The sequence below is a fragment of the Globicephala melas genome, chromosome 11 (assembly GCF_963455315.2).
Source record: "Globicephala melas chromosome 11, mGloMel1.2, whole genome shotgun sequence".
NCBI classification, from domain to species: Eukaryota; Metazoa; Chordata; class Mammalia; order Artiodactyla; family Delphinidae; genus Globicephala; species Globicephala melas.
Window position 1 is genome coordinate 65,306,497 of NC_083324.2, and position 18,608 is coordinate 65,325,104.

The window sequence follows — 18,608 nt, forward strand, 5'->3', positions numbered from 1 at the left end:
AAAAAAAATTCAATTTTTCAGTTTATTACTTGGCTATTCAGATATTTTTCTGTTTCAGTAATTGAACTTTTTTTTCTGCATAGTGAGAAAAAAATGTATTAAAATACATTTGTTTCACAAAGTACAAATTTCTTCTAAATTGAGAACATTGTGACTTAAATTTGGAATTTAAGCTGTTGTAATCACAGCTGCAGCTTATTTATTTTCATGTTTTAATTGCATACTATTGAGAACGTCCTGTTTTCCACAGATTATCTCCATTCCTAGGTATAATTTTTATATGAGCATCCATGTGCAAACTTGAGTTTTTAAAAAGTTCAGTGCAGAGCTGCAGCCTTCCTAATCAGTGACATGTTTATAAGAAGTTGAGATATGTGGAGAAAGCTGACAGGAGAATCTTTATTCCGAAGTCTGCATAAAATCAAGGTGGTCTGGCAACTTAACTGATGGGTTTACATTTGGCATTTAACACAGTTGAGTGTGTATGCTGTTTTTCATTACACGTTAATAAATGTGACAAAGATACTGTCATAGCTTTTTAAGAATACTTTGAAAATGGAATGCAAGCCAAACATTTATGGAACCCCAAAGCACCTCCAGGAGGCCCCAGGATCCCACTGATGTTGTCTGTGCTAATTTAAGAACATCTACTGTAGAAGATTACCAGCACTGTAATTTATTGTTCTGCTTTATTTCATAGTCAATTTAAGCCAGTGTTTAGGGCAAAAATTATTTTGGGTTATCTGAATCCATGCCTTGGCTTTTCTAGTGATCATTGCAACAACCTTATTTAGTATGCTATATTTTAATTTTCCGTAATGAGATACTTTGAAATATGTCTTACATGATATTGGGCTGGTTGCATTTGAGCCATTCTGTATTTGTAGACGTGAAGAGGCCACAGTGATGGGATACAATTGTTTTAATTTAGGAAAGGCTATGCGACTTTAAAGAGGACTGACCGTATTAGGAAAACAGGATTTTAATTTATCTAAATTGTTTTATAAGCAGTTTGCTTAATAGCAGTCTTTTTTGTATTAAAATGTTTAGGTTTTCACTGTATCGATGTAGAGGGTCACCTGTATTTAGATGGTGATTTGTTGTTTGAACAAAAGGAGGCAGATGGCTGAATGTTCATAGTTCTCCATTCTGTTGGCAAATGTTTGAAGAGGGACTGGGAAGGGGCCAAAAGACTTTGACTAAATGTAGAAAAATTCCGGAATTTCAGTCTATTCTACAAACGCTTTTTAGGTATGTACAGTGTAAAAGTATTTTTACCAGGTGAAGAACCAAGACTTCCAAGGAAGTTTAATCGAGGATTTTAAGAGGAATTCCTCTCCTTTATCTTCTCTTCCTCTCTTTCTTTCTTTCTCTTTAATGACTGTTTTGGGCCACTGTCTAACTTTTAGCTAGCTGCCTTGACTCCAAAGACAGCAGCAGCAGCAACTTAAAACTCGTGAAAAACTTAAGTAAGGATTGGTAGCAAATAGAATTTTTAGGTGCCAGAATGCATATGTGATCTTTTACACAAAAATGCCTCTGACTTACAATCCGTAGTTCATTTTCTTTATTTTATTAGTGATAATGAATGACAGATATGTAATTTTCATATGGGTTATAGGAGCTAGGGGATGTTACTCTCTGAACAAATTCACCTGGCCCATTCCTGACTGAATTTTTGACCTTGATCTCATTGACACCTGGTCTAAGGAAAGATTAAAAGGAAGCAACTGGCTAGCTGCATCCTTTTGCTGTCTGAGTAGGTACTGTACAGTTAAGGGCCTGGAGAGCTATACATTAAAAAAAACTTTTAATGATTAAGGGACTCCTTTCATAAATTTTATTTGGGAGCCTTAGAGTTAATCTTACCATGATAGAACAAGTGGTTGTTTTGGTGTGCTTGTGTTAAATACATTAAATATTGTCGTTGACTGGTTACTGACTTAAAGTGTTTTGTGAGTGTGTACCAATTTAATAAAGATATATTACTTCTGTTTGTCATTGTAGGACAGTCATCAGAGATATTTGCTGATTATTTATACTATAACCGCCTTTTCTAAATATTTAATTCCTGGGTTACTTTCTAAAGCGTCTGAAATCATAATGGCAGAAGGAGTAAGGAAATAGGCTAAAATATGACAAATTAAAAATAAATTTCCATTTAAGAAATGAGAAATGAATCGATTATGGAATGTTCCCCAAATCTATTTTAATGCTGGGAAACTTTTGTTTTACAGTATTTTCCTTATGATTAATACTCCATAAATAGGATTAATAGAGAAGGGATATTTGTAAAAGCCCAGAAAAAATTAAAAATACTTTGCTGTAACATGAGTGGCTTTAATGTCATAAAATGTGTCCCTTTTAAGGAAATTAAAACTTGATAGAGTATTTGCTAATATGCTTTGTTCTATTATTTTTTTCCAAATTAGTCATTGTGCTTCTTGCAGCCATACTTTTTAATCATTTGAATAATTGAATTTAGCTTTATATGTCATGTTTTGTTACTGGAAGTAGCTGCTTCAAATAGTTTGTTTCTGTGATTTGTATTTTACAATTCATTATAAAACTCTGAAGTTTCTGGTCACGATTTATTTTGGTAATCCACAGCAGGTCAGTCTACATAAGCTTCCCCAAAATACTATGAAAATAAGCAATGATATACACGTGTCTTTCATCTGAGGAAAATGAGGCTCAGAGAAGATACTTTTATTTATGTAACAAATATTAATTGAACTGCTGTGTGCCCGGCAACATCCCATGTTTTGGGGTTATTGGAATGTAAAAGAAAGAAGCTCCTCGGCCTAAGAAGTCACAGATTGATTGGGGGTTCAAATTTACAGCTGTTTGATTCTAAATACCTATTGTGTTTTCAGATTGAAATGGGAGTTTTTATTTAAAATGCTTGGACTTGTTTCACTTTAGTGTGTTTGAGATAACCCTTGCATGAATAATCCTGTGTAAATTGGATCTCTAGTAGTTTAATTTTATTTTGATCTGAGGATATTTTCAAAGCCACAATTCAAATAATGTAAAACAATGTAAATTGTTTTTAAGTTTTCTTGTTGAGAAGATGGGGCATCTCAAATAACAAGAATCAATGATTAGAAAATATTGGAGCAGGTGAATAAAATTGGCTTCTAGCTCTCAGCTATCAGAAGTACAAGAGGGTATAGGGGGTAGTAATCAAAAGACCAGAGGTTGGGACTTCCCTGGTGGCGCAGTGGTTAAGAATCCGCCTGCCAATGCAGGGGACACTGGTTCGAGCCCTGGTCCAGGAAGATCCCATATGCCACGGAGCAACTAAGCCCGTGCGCCACAACTGCTGAGCCCACGTGCCACAACTACTGAAGCCCGTGTGCCTAGAGCCCATGCTTCGCAACAAGAGAAGTCACTGCAATGAGAAGCCCGCGCACCGCAACAAAGAGTAGCCCCCACTCACTGCAACTAGAGAAAGTCTGCACAGCAGTGAGGACCCAATGCAGCCAAAAATTAATTAATTAATTAATTTTTAAAAAGACCAGAGGTCTTAAGCCAGGACTGTATCAAACTCAAGGAGAACAATTATGATTTAGATGGGAAAGGAAAAAGAAAATGATTTGACTTAATTTAAAGCACTATTCAGAGCTATTATAAGGTCATAGATAACACTATTGGTGGGGATGTAAGTTGGCCTCATCTTTATGGAGGACAGTTTGACAATATTAAGATCCTTAAGCATATTGATGTCCTTTGATCTTGTAATTCTATTTCTTGAAATTTATTCTCTGGAAGAAAATACAAGATGTATATATGCACGCATGCACGCATATGCACATATACTTGCAGTGTTCCTTAAATGTCCAAAAATAGGAACTTGGTTTTATTATGGTGTATACAAATGGTAGAACATATTATTGAAAAACATTTGAGGACATGAGAAGAGTCATTATTTGTTAAGTGACAAGGCAGGATATAAAACTGTATGCATAGTATAACCCTGATTTAATTTATGTACATCAGAAAAATCAAAGAAAGTATCTCAAAATGTTAATGATAGTTATAACCAGTAGTACAATTAGAGGTAATTTTCGTTTTCTTGTGTACGGTTGCCTGGATAAGGAGATGATGGATAACTGTACCTTTCCTTTGCAATAAGATGCAAAGACTTGAAAAGCTATTCTTCTTGAATTCCAAGGTCTTTTTTTAGTTTGTTTCCCTCTCACTGTTGTGGCCTCTCCCGTTGCGGAGGACAGGCTCTGGACGCTCAGGCTCAGCGGCCATGGCTCACGGGCCCAGCCGCTCTGCGGCATGCGGGATCCTCCCAGACCGGGGCACGAACCCGTGTCCTCTGCATCGGCAGGCGGACTCTCAACCACTGCGCCACCAGGGAAGCCCTGAAATTGCTTTTAGAAGTTGATATTTGTGTGGGGGTTTTTTGGGTTTTTTTTTTTTTTTGTCTTATGAATTTATTTATTTATTTATGGCTGAGTTGGGTCTTTGTTGCTGCATGCGGGCTTTCTCTAGTTGCGGCGAGTGGGGGCTACTCTTTGTTGTGGAGCACAGGCTCTAGGCGTGTGGGCTTCAGTAGTTGTGGCGCACGGGCTTAGTTGCTCCAAGGCATGTGGGATCTTCCTGGACCAGGGCTCGAACTCATGTCCCCTGTGTTGGCAGGTGGATTCTTAACCACTGTGGCACCAAGGAAGCCAAAAGTTGATATTTGGATGAGTGGTGTAACATTCTAATTAAAAGTGCTCTTTTGGGCTTTCCTGGTGGTGCAGTGGTTGAGAGTCTGCCTGCCAATGCAGGGGACGTGAGTTCGTGCCCCGGTCCGGGAGGATCCCACATGCCACGGAGCGGCTGGGCCCGTGAGCCATGGCCGCTGAGCCTGTGCGTCCAGAGCCTGTGCTCCGCGGCAGGGGAGGCCACAAGCAGTGAGAGGCCCATGTACTGCAAAAAAAAAGTGCTCTTTTTCATGATAATATTTTGAGTGTTGGTATATTTTACTGAGTCCACGGTCATGGGTCAGTTTTCATGAAGCCCATTTAGCTTTTGTTTTTTCCATTTCCAGTTTCCCTTAAATCTTGCTGAACATATTGCACATGAATTATATGTCTTGTTTGCCTTCTTAGTGCCTAGCTTTGTGGAAATGAGTGGTCTGGATTTTAGGAGGAACTGGGGAAGGGGGGGGTGTTAAATTAATCAGTGTAAAGTCATAACCAGAAAAACTGCTCAAAGACCATGGATTACTGAGTATTAAGTAGCTCTTTGCTTTACCCTTGTATAAAGATAGCTTTTTTTTTCATTTTTATAGTCTGATCTAAATACCTGATAGTGATTAATAATCTTAATATTAAGAATATTATAAGAATAATACCAAGAATATACTGAGAAGATATATTGGGGCTTTAAAAATGTCAGTTTTGAAGACTATATAGTAATTTTTATTGAATAATAATATATTTTAAAAAGAAAAATGATACTGTAACAACAGCTGTAGAAGTATGACTTTTTTCTGTTTGTTAATCATTAGACTATCAGTGCATGTGTAAGGTCAAGAGTCCTAAATCTTTTTGCTTCCTGATAAGCTAATGGTTATATGTGACCAAATTCTAAAGACATGAAGATTTTAGTAGTAAAATGAGTTATTATGAAAAGTGACATTTAACAAGTAAAAAACAAAAGCATAATTTGGGTAAAAAATAAGTTGGAGTTATTAAGTATATGATAATGTAATGTTATTGAACTGAGAGCAGGATTTGGAATTAGTTCCTATTAAAATGACTAAGACCTGGGCTTCCCTGGTGGCGCAGTGGTTGAGAGTCCGCCTGCCGATGCAGGGGACGCGGGTTCGTGCCCCGGTCCGGGGAGATCCCACATGCCGCGGAGAGGCTGGGCCCGTGAGCCATGGCCACTGAGTCTGCGCGTCTGGAGTCTGTGCTCCGCAACGGGAGAGGCCACAGCAGTGAGAGGCCCGCGTACCACAAAAAAAAAAAAAAATGACTAAGACCTGATGGATAAGTTCAGTATTTATTTACTGTTTGATTTTTATGTTTTCTTATAGGTGATTGGTCTGTTGGATGTTTTCACACCTGCAAGGTCTCTGGAGGAATTCAATGATGTGTGAGTAAATCCTCTGTGTTTGCCTTCCTCCGCTAGAGGTTAAAGATTAGCAGCCCATTTCTAATCCTGAACCACTTAGCACTATCAGACTTAGATTCTTTATTCCTGTCATCCAGCTCTTCTGCGGAATGGGGAATGGATACAGAAGATGTATATTTTGGGGGGTATAAGTTCGTATTTTCATCATCTCAGGCACATTGTGCCCTATTTGGAGACACAGTGGTGGGTCCTGGCAACAGTTCCATGGAGAAGAGTATAGGGAGTTTTGACCATGATTTTTATTCTCAAATTGTCTGTCCTAGCTTTCAAAGGGACATGTTTATATCAAGAAATGTAGTGGTGGGCTTCCCTGGTGGCACAGTGGTTAAGAATCCGCCTGCCAATGCAGGGGATATGGGTTCGAGCCCTGGTCTGGGAAGATCCCACATGCCACGGAGCAGCTCAGCCCGTGTGCCACAACTACTGAGCTTGCGCTCTAGAGCCCGTGAGCCACAACTACTGAGCCTGTGTGCCATAACTACTGAAGCCCGTCTGCCTAGAGCCCATGCTCCGCAACAAGAGAAGCCGCTGCAATGAGAAGCCCATGCACCGCAATAAAGAGTAGCCCCCGCTCGCCACAACTAGAGAAAGCCCATGCAGCAACGAAGACCCAGCGCAGCCAAAAATAAATAAAATTATTTAAAAAAAAAAGAAAGAAAGAAATGTAGTGGAGTCCTGGTTCCATATAGATTCTTCCATTTCTTTTATCCTGTTTGTGTGTGGGAAATGCATGCTGATCTTTAAAGTATTGAATTTCTGTACTGGGACAAATGGTGAGCCTCATGTGTTTAGAAAGCTGATTCTCCCAGTTTTGTGACCATCTCTATTGTTTTAGCCTGGGGAACCCCCCCTAGAAAGAGGGCCTGAGATTCTCAGGAACCAGTAGTTGAGGGCTAGGGAAAAGGAAACAGAGAGGAAGAGAAAGTTGCTACGAGGATATGTTATTAAGTCAGTCACCATTTTGTGCAACTGGGCTGAAAACTGCCAGGGTCTTCAGTTTTCCAAAAGTTGTGTAGAATGCACCTCAGATGGGAGCATTTACCCACTGGCTTCTGACTCCATTGTCAAGTGTTGCCCCATGGGGCAGTAATGCCCTCACCTGCCCAGGTTGCACCTGTATGAGTACAAGATAGATTCCAGCAAGTGTTGTGGATGTTGTGCAGGTGTTGTGTATGTGTGAGTGCTCTACTGTAGCTTTCCCAATATCTGAATTAACATAACCTCCCATCCCCAATTCACAAGTATACTATACCATAAGAGAGAAGGAACACCTTAAATTTAGGGTTATACATTTTGTCCTGGTGAAATTTTGGCGTTCCTAAGTGGACAGGAGGACTATTGTGAAAATCCAAATAAAATTGCAGATCTTGGCCTCTCTTCCTTAACCTCTACTCTCCACTGTCCCCAGTGCTGAACTTAACCCCACCCTTATCCTGGGCTCAGTTTCTTCTACCCTTACCCTAGGCCAAGTGCAAGCACCATTTGCTCATTTCCCAAAGAACAAGTGGGAGGGAGTGGAGGAGATGTTTGAGATTGTGTGTTCTGTCTAATGAAAGGGGAAAAAAAAATTAAAAAGAAATGTGGAATATTAAATGGAAAGAGAAAGAGGAAGGTAGCAAAAAAATCTCCCACCACTTGAACTTAGTTGGAACATGATATGACTGTTAGTCGAAGATGAAAGAAGGAGAATCTAGTCTAAGTGCAAGAACTCCCACCCACTTTAACCTTGATCCTGCTAATGAAAGTTTAAGAAAAAACTTTGAACTTCCTTCAAGCAAAGGGGAAAAAAAAGGCAGTAACTAAGAACAGCTGTGCTTCCTGAGCCCTGCGTGTCTCTAGAATGTGGAGGCTTCTAAAGCCTCCTTACTGGATGCCCCAGGCAGAAGCATGTGTGTTGCAAGTTGTTGAGCTCTGCTGTAGGCTATGTTTGGAAAAGAGAATATTGCCATGATGTTTTTTTTTCTTTAACATTAATTCATTAATTTTTACTTTTTTGAGGATTTTTTTTTTTAAAGTAGCTTTAGGTTTACAACAAAATTGAGGGGAAGGTGCAGAGGTTTCCTGCTTACCCTCCTGCCCCTGTACATGCATAGCTTCCCTCATTATCACCAGAATGGTATATTTTTCACCAAGAATGGACCTATATTGACACATCATAATTACCCAAAGTCCATAGTTTATCATAGGATTCACTCTTAGTGTTGAAAAGTTTATGGATTTAGACAAATATATAATGACATATCATTATAATATCATACAGTGTATTTTCACTGCCCTAAGAATGATGGGTTTTGATATTCTGTCTAAATGTGGAAAAAATGCTGAAGTAATATGTTTGTGAATTACTTTAGAAAACATTTGAATCAGGATTGAGCTGTAGCCCAAAATTTCAGGTGTGACGAGGATTGATTTTTTTTTTTTTTAAGAAAGGAATTGATAATTCGCTGACCTAGGCTAATGCTGTATTTTGCCTTAATCAGGCGTATGGAACTGGATTATGAGCCTGTTTTTCCTATGTCAAAGACCTTATTTAAGGCTAGTGTCTTTGGGAGGTTAAGTTTTATCCATTGTGGTGCCTGTTGGCTCCTTTATCCATTTGAAGGCTCACTGACTTACAAGCATACCCACTGAACTGAAATTGCATTTATTTCTTCATTCATTCATTCAACAGATACCATGGCTACTGAGCAGGAATCTATTCTTTCTGTGTAACTGTAGCTGGGTTCTATTTGCTTATTTATTTCCAGCTTTACTGAGATATAACTGACATACAACATTGTGTAATTTAGATTTTGATTATTTATAAATAAGAACTTAGTTCACCGTTTGGGAGCAAATCTCAGTACTACTTGTTGAATACTTGCTGAGCAGAGTGTTAGAACAAGGCTCAGGATAATCAGAAACACTAGTCTTTCCCTTGATGAAATAAAAATCTTGTTAGGGGAAATAAATTCAAAACACTTTTGTAGGGGCTTCCCTGGTGGCACAGTGGTTAAGAATCTGCCTGCCAATGCAGGGGACACGGGTTCGAGCCCTGGTCCGGGAAGACCCCACATGTCACAGAGCAACGAAGCCCATGTGCCACAACTACTGAGCCTGCGCTCTAGAGCCCACAAGCCACAACTACTGAAGCCTGCGTGCCTAGAGCCTGTGCTCCGCAACAAGAGATGCCACTGCAATGAGACACCCGCGTACCACAACGAAGAGTAGCCCCAGCTCACCACAGCTAGAGAAAGCCCGCGTGCAGCAACGAAGACCCAACACAGCCAAAAAATAATAAATAAATAAAATAAGTAAATTTAAAAAAACAAAAACAACACTTTTGTAACCAAGTTATCCGTTGACTGTAAGACCTTGGACGAGTCACTTTTCCTCTCTGGGTCCCAGTTAACTTCCGTGTAAAATGATGAAAATTGGGATGGTTCACTTCTGAAGTGTTTTCAATCCCAGAGAATCTCTGAAAATAGAATGATGAACCTAAGGATACCTTTTGGAAAAATGTTTCATTGTTTACTTTTTTATGATTTATGTATCACTGAGAAAAAATTAATACTTGTCCAGGACTATGGTTATTTCAGTGTTTTCCAAAGTCATTTCAGAATTTGCATAAGAGATCAAACATCTTCACCTACAATTACAGGTTGTGCAAATTTAAATACCTTTAGGGCCATACAAATAACATAAACTAGGCTCAGTGCTATACAGAATACCTGCACTTCCTAAACGCATTCAAATTTACATTAAAACAAAATAAACAGACAAAGACCCACTGTTCTGGCCAAATCAAACAAACTGAAGACTAGAGTGGTTCTACAGGCTGCCAGGTTTAGAGCAAACAGTAATTTTGTTTTTTGGTTTTGTTTAAAATATTTATTTATTCTTTTTTGGGGGGGGTTGTTTGCTTCTTTTAATTTATTTTTTTAAATTTTTGTTTGTGTTGGGTCTTTGTTGCTGTGTGTAGGCTTTCTCTAGTTGTGGCGAGCAGGGGCTACTCTTCATTGCAGTGCACAGGCTTCTCATTGTGGTGGCTTCTTTTGTTACAGAGCACGGGCTCTAGGTGCATGGGCTTCAGTAGTTGTGGCACATGGGCTCAGTAGTGGTGGCACGCAGGCTCTAGAGCGCAGGCTCAGCAGTTGTGGCGCACAGGCTTAGTTGCTCCGCGGCATGTGGGATCTTCCCGGACCAGGGCTCGAACCCATGTTCTTAACCACTGCACCACCAGGGAAGCCCCAAACAGTAATTTTGAACATTAATTTTCTGTGCTAATTAACAAAATCTCTAATTACTTTTCATAGTTATAGTTGGCTTTTAATCATGTGTTATGTGTATTTGTGCCTTTATATTTCAGTTAGCACTTTCCATTTATCATACAATTCAAGCTTTTACTGAATTTTAAATTTCTTAGTTAATAGGCATCCTACATAATTCATTAGTAAGACTATACTTTTGAGAAAGGAATAATAGGTAGTGAGTTTTGATCATTAGAAACAATGTGCAGTTACTGAATATAACAGAGCTGGTGTTTGGAAAATGTGGAGTTAAAAGATGAGAATACAGTACCAAGTTGTTCTTGACTGCGATATGATGTGGTTGTACAGTTGGCAAAATTTTATAAGATATATCTAGATCTTTTTAGTGATTGGATATCATTTGGACATTTCTGTTTGCTTCTTTTTTTTATTTTGTTAAATTTTTGTCTGTGTTGGGTCTTCATTGCTGCGCGAGGGCTTTCTCTAGTTGTGGCGAATGGGGGCTACTCTTCATTGCGGTGAGCGCGCTTCTCATTGTGGTGGCTTCTCTTGTTTCAGAGCTTGAGCTCTAGGCCTGCGGGCTTCAGTAGTTGTGGCATGAGGGCTCAGTAGTTGTGGCTCGTGGGCTCTAGAACGCAGGCTCAGTAGTTGTGGTGAATGGCCCCAGTTGCTCTGCATGTGGCATGTGGGATCCTCCTGGACCAGGGATCAAACCCATGTCCCCTGCACCAGCAGGCAGATTCTTAAACCACTGTGCCGCCAGGGAAGTCCCGGGAAAGTAGATCCTTAACGATATAGTCAGGTCCTCACACACACACCAAGATGTAGAGCTTAGTGAAGCAGGAACCCACTAGGCAGCTCCATCATTGACTGCTTTGACGTAATCCATACTCCTGCTAGTGTTGGAGGGTTTCCTGCAGAGGCGTGGGGTGGCCGCAGCTCACCGGGGGGACAAGGTCACTGGCAGCAGAAGTCGTGGGAAGCACTCCTTGGCGTGAGCCGTCCCAGAGTCCGCCACCAACCCCACCAAAGAGCCGGGTAGGCTGTCTCTTTGCTTCTTGATGGTAATATTTGTCAGGAGGTGGCATATATGTGCCATATGCATGCTGCAAATATTTAGTTACCAATAGGAATCCAAAATCTTGAAATAGCCAGTATTAGAACCTAACCCTAGAGTAAGCTGCAACTTCATGCTACTACAACATTGCCTTTTCTTAACTGTAGTGGTTCTCTGATCAAGCTTAGTAGACAATGAAGAGTTTTTGGACTCAGTGCAAACAACTTCCTCAAATTTCAGGAAAGCTGAATTGCCATTTTCCCCCTTATTTTATAACTTCCCATTCCAGGTTTCTTATACCCAAGTTCCTTATCTTTGCTTGGTTCTTGAAGAGGGATGTGGAAGTGGGGTTTTAGATTCTGCCGTGATCTAGAAGAAGACCTACAACAGGGTCAGTCAGCAGCCATTGTTTTAGTGAAAGCCAATGGGCAGATAATCACCTAGCTTATTTAGCCATCCACTAACTAAAAATGATTGTTCAGCCACTAAGTGTAGCCTTTTTTATCAGTGTAAAAGCTGCTGAATGTACCAAATAGGTAAAGGAAGTTTCTAGATTTATATTTTAACCTGATTTAATTCATAAATATTTAAATACCCATCCTGTGTTAAGCATAGTACTAGTCTCTGGGGAATATAACAAATTATATAAACATGGTCCCTGATGATAGATTGAGACTCTTTAATTGGAGAGAAGAACAATTTAAATGACCAAACAAAATACAGTGTGATAGGTTCTGGAAGATCCTACATGATTTTTATTACTGTTCACTCTCTGACCTCATCAATACTTTTCCCACTCACTCTCTCCATTCCAGCCACTCTGGCCTCTTTATTCTTCCTTGAATACAGACATCCACATTCCCAGTAGAACCTTTGTACTGGTTTCTAATGTTGGCCTGGAACACTCTCCCCACATATCCACATGACTGATTCCTTCATTTCCTTCAAGACCCTACCGAAAGGTCATTTCATCAGAAGCTTTTTTTTCCCTCTCCACAATAGCTGAAATACTACCCCCACTGTCAGGGTCTACTCCTTACTCTACTTTCTTCTTAGCAAATTTTATCATCATATATTTATTGTTGTCTGTCTTCTCCCTGTAGCTTGTAAGCTCTGTTAGAGCAGGGAGTTTATTTTCTTCCTTGTTGAGTCTTCTTTATTTGGCTGTGTTGGGTCTTCGTTGCTGCGTGTGGGCTTTCTTTTCTCTAGTTGCAGAGAGCAGGAGCTGCTCTTCATTGCGGTGTGTGGGCTTCTCATTGTGGTGGCTTCTCTTGTTGCAGAGCATGGGCTCTAGGCTCGCGGGCTTCAGTAGTTGTGGCACGCAGGCTCAGTAGTTGTGGCTCTCAGGCTCTAGAGCGCAGACTCAGTAGTTGTGGCACATGGGCTTAGTTGCTCCACAGCACGTGGGATCTTCCCGGACCAGGGATCGAACCCATGTGCCCTGCATTGGCAGGCAGATTCTTAACCACTGCGCCACCAGGGAAGCCCCCTTGTTGAGTCTTTAGTAGTTAGAAATTCTCAGAAGTTGAGTGATGAACTGAATTGTATAATACCACATATAATATTGTACACATTGGGCTTCCCTGGTGGCGCAGTGGTTGAGAGTCCACCTGCCGATGCAGGGGACACGGCCTCGTGCCCCGGTCCGGGAAGATCCCACATGCCGCGGAGTGGCTAGGCCCGTGAGCCATGGCCGCTGAGCCTGCACATCCAGAGCCTGTGCTCCGCAGCAGGAGAGGCCACAACAGTGAGAGACCCGTGTACCACAAAAAAAAAAAAAAATTGTACACATCTTAGGTCTTTTTGGCTCTAAGTCTATTTCTAGTCACATTTTTCTTGATCCAGAGCTCTATTATTTGAAAGTTTGCTAACCCTTCTCATTGGGTAAATGCTGTGATAGGTTGTATGTAAGATGTCAAAACTAAAGGCCTTCAGCTGCATGTGGTCTCATTAATGAGATGAAGCATAAATGCTTACCTAAAACGACTTAAAGGACCAAGTCAAATTTGCAGTGTCAAAGCAACATACAGGGTATTAAGTGATCTCAGAATATGAGAGAAACTTAGTGGAGGAAAGCCTCTAAAGAAGGTAATAACTGTATCTGAAGAAGCAGATAAATAAGGATTGGGTGTAGAGGTCGAAATATATTCCAGATAGTCAAAGAAATGAAGGAAATGTATAAAGTATACAAAAAAGGAGATTTGTGTGGAATGGAGACTGTTAAAGGAGTAGATAACCGTTGATTTTTCTTTTGTACTTGGATAAAAATCGTGTTTTGGTAAATTATGAATTTTTTTTTTTTGGTGGCGGAGGAGATTTGTTTTCATAATTTAGCTAAGAGGCATTATGTGCTTGGAAATAATGCTTTCCTCTATCACTGAAAGAAATTCCCAGCCCAGTTGTTTGGACTTACAGAAATATTCTTCTTCCTTGAAAATAAGTTGAGTGCTCAAGATTGGTAATACAGAAAGAGAAGCAGTCTGGGAGAAAGATGAATGAGTTAACTGTATTAACAGTTATATTTGCAATTTATTTCCATATCAGAGAGGTCTGCTCAAATGAGGATGGAGAGTTGGTAAAGCATGTAGGTGTCGTCACTGACTCACATTTGAAATCTAAACAAATTACACATCCTTTAAGAAAACACCATTCAGTTTTTGTCTGACGTGATCAGTAAGATGCCCCCTTTTTCTCAGATTAGCTGTTGTAAAAAGGTAAAGAAGCTTCAAGGTATAGTTTTGAGTTTGATTCTCTCAAGAAATTTTCCTGTAATTAACTGCTTCCTAAGTCTGGATTGGTGCCCTCCCCTGTGTGTTCTCCAGCACCTTGATGTACACTTTTATAACTCTAATTATGCTCTATTATGAGTATATACCTTCCTCTCATCTAAATTCTGTATCTTTCTTTTCCACTGTTGTACTCCCAGTGCTCAACAATAAATATTTGTTGATGGAGTGACTGAATGAATGAATAACCTTGTGCTTTCTTGTTTATAACTGGTTGGCAATCTAGTTGTCTGATAGCATGCCCAGTGCATTCTCTTTTGACTAACTTTTTTGTTTTTATCTTGGAATATAGACCATATGGTAGAATATTGAATCTGGTTTATTTGATGCAGGTAATGTAGAGGGCACCTTTCAGTAATCTTTACTTCAAATGAGGAGAATAGTTTGTTGTGAAATAAGCTGGCTAAGCTGCCTACCTGGCTGCTGAATGGTGCTTTTACCCCTTACATTGGAACAGTCTGGTCTGCTTACCAGATAAGATCTTTGGCATGAGTATTCCAATAAGATATGCCCTTGCCTGGTCTTACTAGTAATACTATATGAGTTGTCCTGGGTCATTCAATTAAATTCAGTGGTAATTGAGTGCCTGATATCTGCTACACAATGTTTTTAGGTACTTTAGATACTACAGAGGACAAAAAAGAAGCCTGTCCTCCTTGAACATTGTACAGATAGGTAGCAATAAACAATGAGCATATAAAAGAGGAAATTAGCATGTTAGCAAGCAGTAATGCTATGGACAGGAGGAAAAAGATAGAGCAGGGAAGTGTGAGGGTTGAGGGAGAGATGCAATTTTAAATGGGGTGGTAAGGATAGGCCTCATTGAAAAGGTGAATTTTGAGCAAAAATTTGAAGAAGTAGAAGAATTAGACTTGTGGATATCTGGAGGAAGAGCATTCCAGGCAGAAGGAACAGCCAGTGCAAAAGTCCTGAGGCAGAAGACTGCATGCTATATTGGAATTGCAGCAAGGGGGCCTGTGTGGCTGCAGTAAGAAGGCCAGTGTGGAGCTAAGTGAGAGCAGGGGAGAGAAGTAGATGAAGAAATGAGAGAGAGAATTGGGGACAGGATGCTGGATTATGTACAGCTTTATCTGCTGCTGAAGGGATTTTTGTCTTTAAGTGAAATGGGAAGCCTTTTGAGAGGAGTGACATGGTCTGTTTTTCATTTTTACAGAATCACTCTGCTGTTTTCAGAATGGGCTGTAGTGAGTCCCAAGGATCATTGGGTGTATTTCAGAAGCATGTGGTTACGAATTGTCAATCCCTATGATTATTTTAAATACTTTGTTTTAATATGGAAATGTTTTTTGCCCTTTTTGATAATTATTTTATCAAATAGGGCTGACGGTAGTAGAGATGCCAAGCTATAGATATAGAAGAGATTTTTTTCTACATAGGTTCTTTCTGATTGTATTATGCTTCAAAAAAAGAAAAGGCAGTAGAGTAGGAGTCTTTGACAATTGGGTGTTATCCAAGAAGCGCTTAATAAATGAAGCTCTAAATGGGGTGCTGTCTTGAGTACTGAAAACCACGTATTGTAGACTTCTGCCTTTTTGCTGGTACAGTACATTTTACTTTGAGAAATGATGGTTTATGCTCTTTAAGTTTAAAGGAAACCATCCTCACAAGAAAAGTGGAAAACAAGATTTGTATCATCAGGCTGTGAAATCATATTTTCAGCCCTCTACCTAATAAAGCCCTACTTATTTAATTCCTTTTTAAAGATGGGGGAACTAGGTAGCTTTCCAGCTGTTGGTCAGATTTAATTATTTGAGGTGTTCTGAACACTGACAGTAATAGGCATGTCTTTACTAAAATGTAATTAAGCAATTAAATGTAATTGCTTTGCAGAGACTAATACTATAGAAATTATGTGGCATCTGTTTTTTTTTAATTTATTAAATTTATTTTTGGCTGCATTGGGTCCTCGTTGCTGTGCAGATTTCTCTAGTTGCAGTGAGCGGAGGCCACTCTTTGTTGCGGTGCACAGGCTTCTCATTTCAGTGGCTTCTCTTGTTGCAGAGCACAGGCTTTAGGTGCATGGGCTTCAGTAGTTGTGGCTCACGGGCTCTAGAGCTCAGCCTCAGTAGTTGTGGTATGCAGGTTTAGTTGCTCCACGGCATGTGGGATCTTCCTGGATCAGGGCTCGAACCCGTGTACCCTGCATTGGCAGGCAGATTCTTAACAACTGCGCCACAAGGGAAGCCCCTATGTGGCATCTATTAATGCTCCTTTTGGGACTGGCTTATTTAAAATGTGCCCATCGACATTTTCCTCCCACTTCCTTGTTCACTACTTTTAGAAATTGTTATGTCTTCCATAAGCATTCAGGAACTTTGCACAACACTTGCTTTTGTCCACTGTTGCAAAATTTATTTCAAAAACCTTTCTATATGTGATGAGTTGGAATTTGACAATTGGTTTTCATGGATTGGTCTTTTGGGCTTCGTGGAAACAACATATAGTGATTAGGTTAGTTCCTGCCAGACACATCTGCCATGAATAATGTGGTTCAGCTGATTTGATTGGAGCCTAGCAGCAACGTTTGATAGTTATCACTATATAAACTGATTAACCTTATGTACTTATATAATGTCTTGACAGTCTCTCCCGGTGTCTGGAAATTTTAGTGATAAAATGAATGTGGTCTCTGATGGGGAGGGGACTTAAAGGGAATTACACAGTGGTAGAATATTCTTTTTTCTTTTTTAAAAAATAAATTTATTTTATTTATTTATTTTTTGGCTGAGTTGGGTCTTCGTTGCTGTGTGCGGACTTTCTCTAGTTGTGGCGAGTGGGGGCTCCTCTTCGTTGCAGTGCATGGGCTTCTCATTGCAGTGGCTTCTCTTGTTGCGGAGCACGGGCTCTAGGCGCGCAGGCTTCAGTAGTTGTGACACGTGGGTTCAGTAGTTGTGGCTCACGGGCTGTAGAGCGCAGGCTCAGTAGTTGTGGTGCACAGGCTTAGTTGCTCCGCGGCATGTGGGATCTTCCTGGACCAGGGCTCAAACCCATGTCCCTTGCATTGGCAGGCGGATTCTTAACCACTGTGCCACCAGGGAAGCCCAGTGGTGGAATATTCTAACTAAAAGCATGCTCGCTCTCTCAGGCTGTGCAGTTAGTGGTCTTCTGTCTGTATAGGGTTTTTTAAGTTATTGGTAACCATTTAAACCCAATACTCAGACTTGAAATTACTATGTTTGCTTTGGTAATACTGCTTAACACCTTTGTGAACTAGCGCAGACATTAGAGAGTTAAGATTTTTAGGTTTTATTTCAAGACAAATTAAGGTAGATTTCTAGGTAGAATCATGCAGAACAGTGTTTCCTTTTTTTACCTTTTCTCCTTAAAAATATTTTTGAAAGTTGAAAGAATAATCCTCTTACTATTCAATGTCATAAAATGTAATTATTTGCAAAACAGTCTTATAAAACAAAAATTGGATTCCCTCTTCCTCAACCTGAGCCTTGCAAATTGTCATAATTGGTATTATGGGTATGGCAACCATTATCCCAGGTTTTCTGGGGGAAGTTCTGATTTCACAATATTAACCAGTTATTCACAACATTCTCGTATTTGTCGGATTTTGTATCAATTTGGGGTTAAAAAAATACAGTGACTGTGATTAGGATGGAATATTGCAACATTTATAAAACTTAAAAGAAGTCATTCTCTTGACTTAAATTCTCTGTCAACTGGAAGAATTTGGAGGCAGTATGGGCTGTGATTTAAGATCATATTTTCTGAGATCAAACAGTTTTGGATTCAGCCCCTGACATTACCACTCTTTTAACCTTGAGCAGGTTATATATACTTGTTCTGTCTTGTGTTTCCTCCTCAGCGAAATGGGAATACTAATGGAACTTACCTTACAGCTTTGTTGGGAAGAGTGTATGAGACACGGGCATAATAAATAGTGCTTGGCACAGAATAAGCACGAATGCCTTTGATTATGTTATGTTGAGCTTGGAGCATCTCTTAAATCAGAGCAACCTTTGTGAAAATATTTCCAAAAATCCAATATAGTCTTTAAGTGACAGAGTATACTCTTTCCTCAAGGCAATATAAACTTGCAAGTTTTAAAAATATGAAGGGCTAAAAAATCTAACTTAAGGTTACATCTATGCTAAGTCCTATTGCTCTTCATCAAATTGGGAACTGACCATAGCAGCCCAACAGGGAAATTAGGAAACAGAAAAAAAAAATTTTTAATTCTTCCTTGAGGAAAGAAAGTAATAAATGTGGTGGTGTGTGTGTGTGTGTGTGTGTGTGTGTAAAGAGAGGTTATACACATATATAGTCATGTAAGACGTTAATAGTATATTTAAATTTACTGACCTGGTTTCTTTTCTTCCAAATTTATCAAAAATAAAAATT

At 39.7% G+C, this 18,608-nt stretch overlaps 1 protein-coding gene across 2 annotated transcripts in view; it reads left to right on the forward strand.

The window, feature by feature from the left end:
* The window catches only part of MAPK14 (mitogen-activated protein kinase 14), a 72,401-nt gene that overhangs the window by 22,710 nt on the left and 31,083 nt on the right, over nucleotides 1-18,608 (forward strand). For both annotated transcript variants that reach the window (XM_030870946.3, XM_030870947.3), the window contains exon 3: nucleotides 6,044-6,102. In XM_030870946.3, coding sequence (XP_030726806.1) covers nucleotides 6,044-6,102 — 59 coding nt within the window. The remainder of the gene's footprint in view (nucleotides 1-6,043; nucleotides 6,103-18,608) is intronic.